This window comes from Trachypithecus francoisi, unplaced genomic scaffold (assembly GCF_009764315.1).
Source record: "Trachypithecus francoisi isolate TF-2019V2 unplaced genomic scaffold, Tfra_2.0 Lachesis_group16, whole genome shotgun sequence".
NCBI lineage: Eukaryota > Metazoa > Chordata > Mammalia > Primates > Cercopithecidae > Trachypithecus > Trachypithecus francoisi.
The window spans coordinates 93417790-93431851 of NW_022681461.1; the positions used below are offsets into that span (position 1 = coordinate 93417790).

At 41.1% G+C, this 14062-nt stretch overlaps 1 protein-coding gene across 1 annotated transcript in view; it reads left to right on the plus strand.

The window, feature by feature from the left end:
* Positions 1–14062, plus strand: part of KIF24 (kinesin family member 24) — a 79380-nt gene that overhangs the window by 13375 nt on the left and 51943 nt on the right. Inside the window, exons 2-3 of the mRNA XM_033238281.1 lie at positions 4416–5063; positions 5800–5989. Coding sequence (XP_033094172.1) covers positions 4441–5063; positions 5800–5989 — 813 coding nt within the window. The 5' untranslated portion in view covers positions 4416–4440. The remainder of the gene's footprint in view (positions 1–4415; positions 5064–5799; positions 5990–14062) is intronic.

A 14062-nucleotide genomic window follows, 5' to 3' on the forward strand; every position in this document is an offset into this window, starting at 1 on the left:
CTTTAGGAGTTTGCTTCGAGTTTTTAAAAATGAAATTCTGACTTAACAATGAATAACATTTTTTACATAAAGCATCTAACATAGTGCTTGGCATATAATATAACTCAATACATTTTAGTTTAATCAGATCATCAAAGTAGTATGAATGTGGACTATCTGCTGGCATAATGGAATTAGCCTTTTACATAAAATGCTTTTTTAAACCATATGAAGTGTTCAGAGTGAAGTTGGTAACAATATTGTGGATATTCGGTTTCTTAAAGTTGTAAGGACCCTGAGGATGTTGCCATTAATTTGGGTGATGGTACTTGTAAGGAATTAGGAAACTCAGAGAAAATGGCTCTATGGCCACATGGGCAGGCGTCATGGAATCTTTTAATCACTTGGTTGCCTTGGGCAAAATAGTAGAGATAATGGACTTTTCTTTTTTTTCTTTTTTTTTTTTTAAATAGAGTCTTGCTCTGTTGCTAGACTGGAGTGCAGTGGCGTGATCTCGGCCTCCTGCACTCTTCACCTCCCAGGTTCAAGTGCCTCAGCCTCCCAAGTAGCTGGAATTACAGGCACGTGCCGCCACAGCCAGCTAATTTTTGTATTTTTAGTAGAGACGGGGTTTCGCCATGTTGGCCAGGATGGTCTCCATCTCCTGACCTCGTGATCCACCCGCCTTGGCCTCCCAAAGTGCTGGGATTACAGGCATGAGCCACCACGCCCAGCCGATAATGGAACATTTCTAAATTTTTTTTTTTTTTTTTTTAGAGTCTCACTCTGTCACCCAGGTTGGAGTGCAATGGCACAATCTCAGCTGACTGCACCCTCTGCCTCCTGGGTTCAAGTGATTCTCCTGCTTCAGCCTCCTGAGTAGCTGGGATTACAGGTGTGCGCCACCATGCCTGAGTAATTTTTGCGTTTTTAGTAGAGAGGGGGTTTCGCCATGTTGACCAGGCTGTTCTCAAACTCCTGACCTCAAGTGATCCGCCAGCCTTGGCTTCCCAAAGTGCTGGGATTACAGGCATGAGCCACTGTGCCCGGCCCATTTCTAAATGTTTTAAATGAACAGAATCTAAGCGGATACTGTTCACTTAAAATATTTGTTGTGGCCAGGCGCGGTGGCTCAAGCCTGTAATCCCAGCACTTTGGGAGGCCGAGATGGGCGGATCACGAGGTCAGGAGATCGAGACCATCCTGGCGAACACCGTGAAACCCCGTCTCTACTAAAAAATACAAAAAACTAGCTGGGCGTGGTGGTGGGCGCCTATAGTCCCAGCTACTCGGGAGGCTGAGGCAGGAGAATGGCGTGAACCCGGGAGGTTGAGCTTGCAGTGAGCTGAGATCCTGCCACTGCACTCCAGCCTGGGAGACAGAGTGAGACTCCGTCTCAAAAAAAAAAAAATTTGTTGCACACCTATCTAGCACAGTTACTTGACTGAGTGGGATCGTATTGCTTTTGTCTTTAATAATTCACACAGTAGTACAAGGCGGAACCATCTTATATTATCTCTGGAACAAAACTGACAATAAATTTTTTAAAAAATGAGTATGTATATCATAAATGCCCTATCAGTTTTATCACCAAAACTCTGCAGGAGTTTAGAGAGAAGTCACATTTCCCTGGGGTAATTAATCTAGTCAACAAATATTTATGATAGTATGGATTGTTTTTTATGCCTGTAACAAATAGCATATGAGAATGTTTATGTTAAATTAAAACAGACTGCAATATAGTTACGAGTACAGTGTTATATACAATTTTTTAAAAGGCTAGAAAGCCACCAAAATCTTTTTTTTTTTTTTTTTGAGACGGAGTCTCGCTCTGTCACCCAGGCTGGAGTGCAGTAGCGCGATCTCGACTCATTGCAAGCTCCACCTCCCGGGTTCACGCCATTCTCCTGCCTCAGCCTCCCGAGTAGCTGGGACTACAAGCGCCCGCCACCTCGCCCGGCTAGTTTTTTGTATTTTTTAGTAGAGACAGGGTTTCACCGCGTTAGCCAGGATGGTCTCGATCTCCTGACCTCGTGATCCACCCGCCTCGGCCTCCCAAAGTGCTGGGATTACAGGCTTGAGCCACTGAGCCCGGCCACAGCCACCAAAATCTTAAGAAACAATTGTATCAGGTCAATTTGGGGAGACTGAGAGGGAGGAAGGGAGGTGGAATTAGAAATATATTTTTAAAATGAATAATACAGTCACACAGTTTCAAAATTTTAAAAATAAACTGTTTTAGGTCTTGCCCTGGGTGATAGAGACACCAGTGAAATAGAAATAACAATAGGAAAGGTAGTAATAACTACCAGCATTTACAAGCATACAGTAGTTTCCTTCCCATAATCACCCTCTACTACCTACTTCCCCTCACCCCTTCAAGAGCACTATTATTGTGCATCCTGTCAGTGATATTTTTTGTCTGATAAGCAAATATACGGATTTATTATATATCATTTATCTCTCTCTTTTACAAACTCTTCTGTACCTTGCTTTAGTAACAATATATTGGATAACTTTCTTTTTTAAATAATATTTTACAGTTTACTTCCTCTTTGTAATTGTCTCATAGCATTATTTCATTAAATGGACTATCGTTATTTAACCGGTCTCTATTCCATGACTTTCCTATTACAAGCAGTGCTGTAATGAATAGCATTACACTTATGTCATTTTGTACTTGTATGTATTATCTGAAGGATAAGGATAAGTTCCTAGAGGTGGAATTGCTGGATCAGTGCATTTGCATTTGTAATTTCGATAGATATAAATCAGCAGCATACAATCATAATTACCTAGGGAACTTTTCCGAAGTTCTTATGTCTGCCCTGCCTAAAACCTGGGAGTTATTTCTGGTTGTTTTGTGGTTTTCTATAGATCTGGGATGGGGCTCAGGTATCTATATATTTTAAAGTGTCTAAACTGGGCTGGGCATGGTGGCTTATTCCTGTAACCCCAGCACTTTGGGAGTCCGAGGTGGGTGGATCACTCGAGGTCAGGAGTTCGAGACCAGCCTGGCCAACATGGTGAAACCTCCTCTCTACTAAAAATACAAAAAAAATAGCCAAGCGTGGTGGTGCGCGCCTGTAAATCCCAGCTACTCAGGAGGCTGAGGCAGGAGAATTGCTTGAACCTGGAGGCGAAAGTTGCAGTGACCCAAGATACCACCACTGCACTACAGCCTGGGCAACAGAGCGAGACTCCATCTCAAAACAACAAAACAAAACAAAAACCAAATCTACCACAAATAGAAAAGGCCAGGATTAGTTTAGGATGTGTTACTCAGCCCATTTAGCCTTTTAGCCTAAGTAATATTTCCCCCAAAGCTAATTATTCAAGGTTCTTTGATTATCTTTATTACCTTGCCCGCTACTCTTTCTCTATTTCTGCTAGAAAGAGGATCAAATATAAATTAAAATGAAAACAGGAAAGTTTTACCACTAGTTACCTAACTGAATTTTTGAAAACTCTGAATTATAAAACCGTTTTAAAAAAGAAAATGTAGTGTATTTACTTTTGGATATTCTCATGAACTTGATTAACAGCGATATAGAGAGCTCGGGATCCTGACTTTAATAATAGACCAGGATTATGTGTTGTTACCACATTATTTGTTAGTATTCAATTAAATATCTCAATGTTAAAAATTTTTAAAAACATTTAAATGTACAACTATTTAAAATCTTAACCTTAGTATTAATTTCCTGGGTAAATTATTTGATTCATATTCTGTACCGATAGAGATTGATGACCACCTTTTGGAATGATCTGAAATCCTGAATTGGTTGATGCCTAATTGATGATGGCTTTACTTCTATTTAACTAACTTTTGCCAGTACTCAGCAAATACAAATGCTATCTTCCTTTGAGTTACATTAGTTTATAATCTTCTGTGGTATGCCATTTAATTCTACTTTTCATTTTGAAAGCGTTCTTAGCCCCTGTTCATTATTCATGGGAAACAGTTGTGCAGCTTGCCTTGACATTAAGTTGAGCATCTAAAATTAGTCCTGCTACAATCAGTTGTTGGGAACAAGGTTTCAATAGTTGTGGCGTGTGTTAAGTAGACACTGCAAGGTTGGAAGGAACTCCCTAGAAATAAGTAAGTTATGTGTTATGTATGTGTTCATTTGTGTATCTGTGTGTGTGTGTGTGTGTATATATATATATATATATATATAATGGAAGGTCTCTTTTTATTAAGCAAATTAACGAATTATATGTTACCACAAATTCTTCATATGCAATACAAAGCATCTTTGTTCATGTACTATGCTATTTAATCAATAATTTCACAAGAAAAATATGTTTATTGAGAACTTGACAGATAAAACATTTTTTGCATGTTTGTGGTTTTGTGGTTTTCATTTTTTAAGATAAATAATTGTATTGCATATACTCTATTTCAAGCAAATGGCTTTTCTTTCTCTCTTCAGAGTTTATAGAAACCTATTCACCAAAATGGCATCCTGGTTATATGAATGTCTTTGTGAAGCTGAACTTGCACAGTATTATTCTCATTTCACTGCCCTTGGCCTTCAGAAAATAGATGAATTAGCCAACATTACAATGAAAGACTACTCCAAATTAGGAGTCCATGACATGAACGATCGCAAACGTCTCTTCCAACTTATCAAAATTATTAAGATTATGCAAGAAGAAGATAAAGCAGTCAGTATCCCAGAGCGTCATCTTCAGACACGCAGCCTGTGCATCAAGTCTCAGGAATTAAGATCTGGCCCTTGCAGACAACTGAATTTTGATTCTTCTGCTGACGATAAAGACGGAAATGCCAGCAATGATGGGTTTGAAATATGCAGTTTATCAGATTTCTCTGCAAATGAACAGAAGTCCACTTACCTAAAAATGCTAGAACACACGCTACCAGATGATTCCCAGTACCATACAAAAACAAGAATTATGAATGCAACAGATGGTGATTCCTATGTGCCAACAGAAATCAGCACTTCACTCTTTTCACCAAATTACTTTTCTCCAATACTGGGGGATTGTGATATTCCCATTATTCAAAGAATCTCTCATGTTTCAGGGTATAACTATGGAATCCCTCATTCTTGTATCAGGTAATAAATTTTATCTTTCTTTCTTTTGAGGGAAAGTAGCCTCAGGCAAGGGCAGGCCTCTCCTTCATGTCCAGCAGACAACATCTACTCCTTATTTACAGTAAATGAATATAACAGAAATTATCATGAACAGCTTTTGCATCAATAATAGCAATACTTGGATGTGGGAAAATTAATGAGAAATTGGGAACTTTCTAGGTGGGAGAAAGATGATATTGTTCATGTACATCAAAACAGCTGCGACTTGCCAGGATCTGTAGCAGACCTGTTTCTATTATTTATTATAGCATAATATGATACATCTAGTACATCCGTGAAAGTAAAATAGTTAACCCTTCCACAATAGAGAAAAAAATTACACAATCCAAATTCACTTAACCCAACCAGAAGACTTAAAGATGCTTTGTTAAAAACAAGGGCATGTAGTTTAATTAAGTAGGTCTTTGGAGCAGTTAGTTCACCTGCACACATTGAAATACGATCCTGATTTTGAGTGCTTTCTACAATTTCAACCCTGGAAAAAACAATTTTGGTGGTTACAAACAGTAAGACATTGTAGGTGGAGATTAGAGTTTGAGAGTCAGGGTGACAATAAGTTATTTTCACCTAGTGCTTCGAGTTAGAATTTGAAATAATATTATGCCTAATATACAGCAAAATGTACCGATACTTTGACCTGTTAAGTCATCTTGTCCTATTATTAAAAATTAAAAGCCTGTTTATAAACATATATTAGACAGAACACTTCAGAGAAACAGAATCCTTGGACTGAGATGGAGAAAATCAGAGTTTGTGTTCGAAAACGCCCCCTGGGCATGAGGGAGATACGTCGTGGAGAAATTAATATTATTACTGTAGAAGACAAAGAAACTCTACTTGTGTATGAGAAGAAAGAAGCAGTTGACCTCACTCAATATATTTTGCAGGTATGATGTTTTCCTTTTATGTTTGGAACTAATATTATCAAGTATGTCGTTTTTTTTTGCTTTTTGTTTGAGCGGTGGCATACAAGTTTCTGTTAGAACACAGAAAATCATGTTTCTGGTTTGGGTGTTGACATTCATTCCTGATGTGACACTGTTTTAAGTCATTGATATCCAGGGCCTTCATTTTTTTAAAAAGATGGTGCAATAGGGGATACAAAAACAATTTCTGTTGTGCAGTGAAGCTACATCATATATTCACTTAACATGCTTTGTGTGAATTTAATTATACATATTCAGCAAAAAAAGGAGGAATGAAGGAATAAAAATAATTTAAATAATGAAGTGGGGCCAGGTGTGGTGGCTCATGCCTATAATCCCAGCGCTTTGGGAGGCTGCAGCAGGAGGATCACTTGAGCCTGAGAGTTTGAGACCACCCTGGGCACCATAGCGAGACCCTGTCTGTCCAGAAAAAAACTTAAAACTAGCTGGGCACGGTGGCTCAAGCCTGTAATCCCAGCACTTTGGGAGGCCGAGACGGGCGGATCACGAGGTCAGGAGATCGAGACCATCCTGGCTAACACAGTGAAACCCCGTCTCTACTAAAAAATACAAAAAACTAGCTGGGTGAGGTGGCGGGCGCCTGTAGTCCCAGCTACTCGGGAGGCTGAGGCAGGAGAATGGCGTAAACCTGGGAGGCAGAGCTTGCAGTGAGCTAAGATTCGGCCACTGCACTCCAGCCTGGACCACAGAGCGAGACTCCATCTCAAAAAAAAAAAAAAAAAATTTAAAACTAGCCCAGCATGATGGTGTGTACCTGTAGTCTTAGCTACTCAGAAGGCTGAGGTGGGAGGATCACTTGAGCCCAGGAGTTCTGCATTACAGTGCACTATGATTGCACCACTACACTCCAGCCTGGGCAACAGAGGGAGGATCTGCTTCTAAAATAATATAAAAATAGAAAAACAAATAAATAATTAAGTAGTTGTCAACAGGACCAGTCACTGAATATATGCCCCAGAGTGACTATGAGATGTCACACAGTTGATTTCCATTCTTGCTTGCATCTCATAGTGTGAACTTCTCATCTGCTGAGTTTGAGACTTGGGTTTAATGATGGACAATATCTTTTTGGGCAGCAGGACCCACAGTTGCCAGCCATGTGCTTATTTTGATTCTCAGCTGTCTTGGGCTTATACTTAATTGGTGAAAATTGGGCTCTGAGCAGACCACTTTATACAGGGTAGACTGCAGTGGGTAAATATAATCCAAGGATATGATTTCACATCTACCATATAAGGGTTTAAATAAAACACTGATAACTCAGACATATAAATAATGTTCACTGCCTGCTAGAGTGATTATGAAGAGTTCAAGGAGAAAGAGTTTGGTATTGAAAGGATCTTATTCCAAGCTGAAGGTACCTTGCAATAATTATTTAGTCTCATAGGGAAACAGCAAACTCCACAGATGGAAAGAATCATCACTTAGGTACTCCTAAAATTGTGAAACAATTGTGAGTAATCTAAAACCAGATAATCCATCAGATGTTAAGTTTTGCGAATATACAGTTTCTCTTACTCTGAATCTACTTCCCTAAACATTCATATTATATTTATTCTTTCTGTCTCTTGTTCTCTTGCCTCAAAACCGAGTGACTGGTAGAGAGAAAAAAATGTGGTATGCTAGCAATTCACCTTAGTCAGCTGAGATCTTACATTAGTGGAATAAATCCTTTAATGTTGAAGTCAAAATTTGTTAACACTTTCCCCCTCTTTCAAACTTGTATTGTTCTTCTTTTTCTTTGGTTACCAAAATTGCGTTTCACAGTGATATTCAGAGTAATCCACTGAGTGTTTCTATTGGTACTAAATTATTAGGCCACTGTAAAACCAACCCAATCACTTTAACAGCCTTATTGATTGCTGATCAATGCACGGTCTATTAGGTCTCAGTGGGAGATACTTATTTTGAAAATGGACTAAATGACCAATTAGTTGTAATGCTATCTGGTTCCATGGCTACTTATAGCCATCGTAATAGCCCTCTCCAATCACTGTCTACCTAAGACTTCCTTAATGATGCCTCTGTCACAGTAATTCCCTCAAGGAGGCATCATCTTATCTTTTGTATTTTTCTGTTATCCCCAAACACAATAACCTTACTTTTTTGTCATTACCACTGGTCAATACTTATTGAATACCCATAGTTTCCATGGCACTTTCTCTGCTGCTTGAACTTTGGACCTTTGCTCTCATAGGTCCGAGTCCTTACTTGTCAATGCTATGATATAAAAATGTTGGGAGGACTTCTTTTTCTTTTTTCTTCCTCAAATATAAAGAAGAAAAGGTAGGTTTATAGCAAACTGGGTGCTAAATAAATATTGATCGTAGATTCTTTGGGTTTTATTTTTAAGCATACTTAGAGATAATAGGTTTTTGTGTTTGTTTTATTAAATGTCCTTTCTTTTCAAATCTTGTTACTTAGTAAATATGATCATATACATGTAGTGTGCTATCCTACCAAACCGTTAAACTTTATATCAATATAATGAGTGAAACAAGGAAACCATATTATTTCATTCTAGTCTTTTGAAATTGTCAATAAGTGAATACAAGTTTAATATGGAAGCTAATGCAGATGTCATATTACAAAGTGAGTAAGACTGGCCCACAAACACACAACGAAACTGTGGACCAGTGGTTTTTGTCTGTCTATTTGAGACAGGGTCTGTCTTCATCGCCGAGGCTGGAGTGCAGTGGTGTGATCCTGGCTCACTGCTACCTCCATCTCCTGAGCTCAAGTGATCCTCCCACCTCAGCCTCCTGAGTGGCTGGGACTACAGGTACATGCCACAATGCCTGGCTAATTTTTGTATTTTTTGTAGAGATGGGGTTTCATGGTGTTACCCAGCTGGTCTCAAACTCCTGAGCTCAAGCATTCCACGTGCCTTAGCCTCCCAAAGTGTTGGGATTATAGGCGTGAGCCACTGCGCCTGGCCTGACTAATCTTATTTATAAATATGAATACAAAAGTCTACATAAGACATTAGCAAGTTGGTTTCAGTACTTTATACTGGCATGCAAGCATAATGCAAGTTCAGTATTAGGAAAGCTATTAACTGTGATAGGTACTATAAAAGCATCTGTTTAAACATGCAACAACCATACTTGATTATTAAAATACTATTGGTAAAATACAAATAGAAGGATAGTTGCTAAATATACACATACTCTTTTACTTAAAATCCTTTAAGACTCTTTCTTGCACTTACAATAAAATTTTTTAAGTTTTAACAAGACTCTACGTGGTCTGGCCTCTGCTTGCCTGTACAACCAATTTCTTAAATAAAGAAAAAATATAGACTGGGTGTGGTAACTCATGCCTAGCATCCCAGCATTTTGGGAGGCCAAAGCAGGAGGATTGCTTGAACTCAGGGGTTCAAGACCAGCCTGGGCAACATGGTGAAACCCTGTCTCTATAAAATTTACACAAAAAAATTAGGCCAGGCGCGATGTCTCACGCCTGTAATCCCAGCACTTTGGGAGGCCAAGGTGGGTGGGTCAGGAGGTCAGGAGATCAAGACCATCCTGGCTAACATGGTGAAACCCTGTCTCTATTAAAAATACAAAAAATTAGCCAGGCGTGTTGGCGGGCGCCTGTAGTCCCAGCTACTCAGGAGGCTGAGGCAAGAGAATGGTGTAAACCTGGGAGATGGAGCTTGCAGTGAGCCGAGATTGCGCCACTGTACTCCAGACTGGGAGAGACAGTGATACTCCGTCTCAAAAAAAAAAAAAAAAAAAAAAGTAAGAAAGAAATTAGCTGGTGGTTGGGCGCAGTGGCTCACCTGTAATCCCAGCACTTTGGGAGGAAGAGGGGGGTGGATCACTTGAAGTCAGGAGTTTAAGACCAGCCTAGCCAACGTGGTGAAACTCCACCTTTTAAAAATACAAAAATTAGCTGGGCCTGGTGGCACACACCTGTAATCCCAGCTACTTGGGAGGCTGAGGCAGGAGAATCACTTGAACCTGGGAGACAGGGTTCACAGTGAGTTGAGATCGTGCCACTGCACTCCAGCCTTGGCAACAGAGTGAGACTCTGTCTCAAAAAAAAAAAAAAAATTGCCAAGTGTGGTGACATGTGCCTATAGTCTCAGCTACTTGGGACGCTGAGGTGGGAGGTTCACTTGAGCCTGGGAGGTTGAGGCTATAGTGAGCCGTGATTGTGCCAGTGCACTCCAACCTGGGTGACAGAGTAAGACTCTGTCTTAAAAAAAAAAAAAATAAAGAAAAAGAGGCTGGGCATGATGGCTCATGCCTGTAATCCCAGCACTTTGGGAGGCCAAGGCAGGCAGATCACGAGGTCAGGAGATTGAGACCATCCTGGCTGGCAGTGAAACCCTGTCTCTACTAAAAATACAAAAAATTAGTTGGGCATGGTGGCAGGTGCCTGTAGTCCCGGCTACTTGGGAGGCTGAGGCAGGAGAATGGCGTGAACCTGGGAGATAGAGCTTGCAGTGAGCCAAGATTGCGCCACTGCACTCCAGCCTGGGCAACAGAGTGAGACTCCGTCTCAAAAAAAAGCAGAAAAAAGAAAAAGAAAAAGAAAAAAATACATATTAGAAAAAAAAAAGATGGCCGGGCGCGGTGGCTCAAGCCTGTAATCCCAGCACTTTGGGAGGCCGAGACGGGCGGATCACGAGGTCAGGAGATCGAGACCATCCTGGCTAACACGGTGAAACCCCGTCTCTACTAAAATATACAAAAAATTAGCCGGGCGAGGTGGGAGCACCTGTGGTCCCAGCTACTCGGGAGGCTGAGGCAGGAGAATGGCGGGAACCCGGGGGGCGGAGCTTGCAGTGAGCTGAGATCCGGCCACTCACTCCAGCCTGGGCGACAGAGCGAGACTCCGTCTCAAAAAAAAAAAAAAAAAAAAGAAAAAAAAAAAAAAAGAAAAAAAAAGATGATACTGAAATCTGAAATACATCAAAAAGTTAACAGTGGCTCACTTTGGGAGGCCATGACGGGCGGATCACGAGGTCAGGAGATCGAGACCATCCTGGCTAACACGGTGAAACCCCGTCTCTACTAAAATATACAAAAAATTAGCCGGGCGAGGTGGGAGCACCTGTGGTCCCAGCTACTCGGGAGGCTGAGGCAGGAGAATGGCGGGAACCCGGGGGGCGGAGCTTGCAGTGAGCTGAGATCCGGCCACTCACTCCAGCCTGGGCGACAGAGCGAGACTCCGTCTCAAAAAAAAAAAAAAAAAAAAAAAAAAAAAAAAAAGAAAAAAAAAGATGATACTGAAATCTGAAATACATCAAAAAGTTAACAGTGGCTCACTTTGGGAGGCCATGGCAGGTGGATCATGAGGTCAGGAGATCGAGACCATCCTGGCTAACATGGTGAAACCCCATCTCTACTAAAAATACAAAAAATTAGCCGGGCATAGTGGCGGGCGCCTATAGTCCCAGCTACTTGGGAGGCTGAGGCAGGAGAATGGTATGAACCCGGGAGGCAGAGCTTGCAGTGAGCCAAGATTGCGCCACTGCACACCAGCCTTGGTGACAGAGCGAGATTCCGTCTCAAAAAAAAAAAAAGTTAACAGGGGCTGAACAGCAAGATTTAAGGATAATTTTATTTTCTTCTCTATTCTCTATATTTTGTTCTCTATTTTAATTTTTGTTTTGTTTTATTTTGTTTTAATTTTTCTGAGACAGGATCTTGTTCTGTTGCCTAGGCTGGAGTGCAATGGCATGATTATGGCTCACTGCAGCCTCAACCTCCTGGGCTCAAGCAATCCTCCCACCTCAGCCTTCTGAAAAGTTGGGACCACAGGCATATGCCACCACGCCCAGCTAATAAATATATATATTTTTTGTAGAGACAAAGTCTTGCTATGTTGCCCAGACTGGTCTCCAACTCCTGGGCTCAAGCACTCCTCCTGACTTGGCCTCCCAAAGTGCTGGGATTACAAACATGAGTCACTGCACCTGGCATGTATTGTAATTTTTAAAATATTCCATATTTGGCTAAGCTCAGTGACTCACACCTGTAATCCTAGTGCTTTGGGAGGCCAAGGCAGGCGGATTGCCTGAGCTCAGGAGTTTGAGACCAATAAATAAATTCCATATTTAAAAATTTTTTTTTTTTTTTTTTTGAGACGGAGTCTCGCTCTGTTGCCCAGGCTGGAGTGCAGTGGCGCGATCTGAGCTCACTGTAAGCTCTGCCTCCCGGGTTCACGCCATTCTTCTGCCTCAGCCTCCTGAGTAGCTGGGACTACAGCTACTCAGGCCTGCCACCGCGCCTGGCTAATTTTTTGTATTTTTAGTAGAGACGGGGTTTCACCGTGGTCTCGATCTCCTGACCTTGTGATCCGCCCACCTTGGCCTCCCAAAGTGCTGGGATTTAAAACATTTTTCATAATCAGCTGTGTTACTTTTATATGAAAAAGTAAAAATATTTGAATAAGATAGATTCACCTATTTCAAAATCAAAAGGTACAAAAGTGTAAAATAAAAGTGTCCCTTTAATCCTTTTTCCTCCATGAAGGCAAGTGGGGTTACCTGTTCTAAGTTTATCTTTCCAGAGATATCCTATAAATACATGTTACTTTTATTTTACTTTATTTTATTTATTTTTTGAGACAGGGTCTCATTCTGTTGCCCAGGCTGAAGTACAGTGGTGCAGCCATGGCACACTGCAGCCTCAACCTCCTGGGCTCAAGCAATCCTCCCACCTCAGCCTCCCGAGTAGCTGGGATTACAGGTATCACACCACCATGCCGGGCTAATTTTTATATTTTTTGTAAAGACTAAGTTTCTCCATGTTGCCTCGGCTGGTCTCAAACTCCTGAATTCAGGTGATCCATCCCCTCAGCCTTTCAAGGTGCTGGGATTACAAGCTCCTGGCCCACATGTTACTTTTATAATCTGAAAAAAAAACTTATTTAAAAAATAAACTGCACTTTGGGAGGCTGAGGCAGACGGATCACTTGGGGCCAGGAATTTGAGACCACCCTGGCTAACATAGCGAAACCCCATCTCTACTAAAAATACAAAAAATTAGCTGGGCGTGGTGGCTGTGTGCCTATAATCCCAGGTACTCGGGAGGCTGAGGCACAAGAATCACTTGAACCTGGGAGGAGGAGGTTGCGAGCTAAGATCACACCACTACTCCAACTTGGGCGACAAAGGGAGACTCTGCCTCAAAATAAACAAACAAACAAACAAACAAACTGTGGAACTCTGATTCTGTCAAGGTTAGTGAGGTCAACATAGGTGTTACTTCAGCCTCACTGATAAAGTGAGCAAATGAAAGTGTGTGTGATGCAAAGGACGTTATGAATTGTGTATGTACGTTAACTATAATAATCTTGCATGTTTACATATCTTTCATGAAAGATATTTACAAAAGTACTAGGAAAACCAATATCTAAACCTTATGGGAAAGGAAGAAAGATACTAATTCCTTAACAAGTGCTTTCTTTTTTTTTTTTTTTTTTTTTTTGAGGTGGAGTCTCACTCTGTTGCCCGGACTGGAGTGCAGTGGCCGGATCTCAGCTCACTGCAAGCTCCGCCTCCCGGGTTTACGCCATTCTCCTGCCTCAGCCTCCTGAGTAGCTGGGACTACAGGCGCCCGCCACCTCGCCCGGCTAGTTTTTGTATTTTTAGTAGAGATGGGGTTTCACCGTGTTAGCCAGGATGGTCTCGATCTCCTGACCTCGTGATCCGCCCGTCTCGGCCTCCCAAAGTGCTGGGATTACAGGCTTGAGCCACCGCGCCCGGCCAACAAGTGCTTTCTAAGGTCTTTACTCAAAAGCTAAAGTTATCCATGAGCACTTTTAGAAGGAGAGGCAGAATTGCCATATACTCGCTGTAACAAAAGCAAACAAAAAAAATGTATTCTCACTTTAGTTGTGAGTTTTTTCTTTTTCTTTTCTTTTTTTTTTTTTTGAGAAATGCTGAATATATCCACATCTATAGGTAACTATATATTTAGTGGGTTTCTTTGCTTTTGATTTCATACTTAACTGTAAAAACCTATGGTGATATTTGAGCAACTAATTAATTTGTCT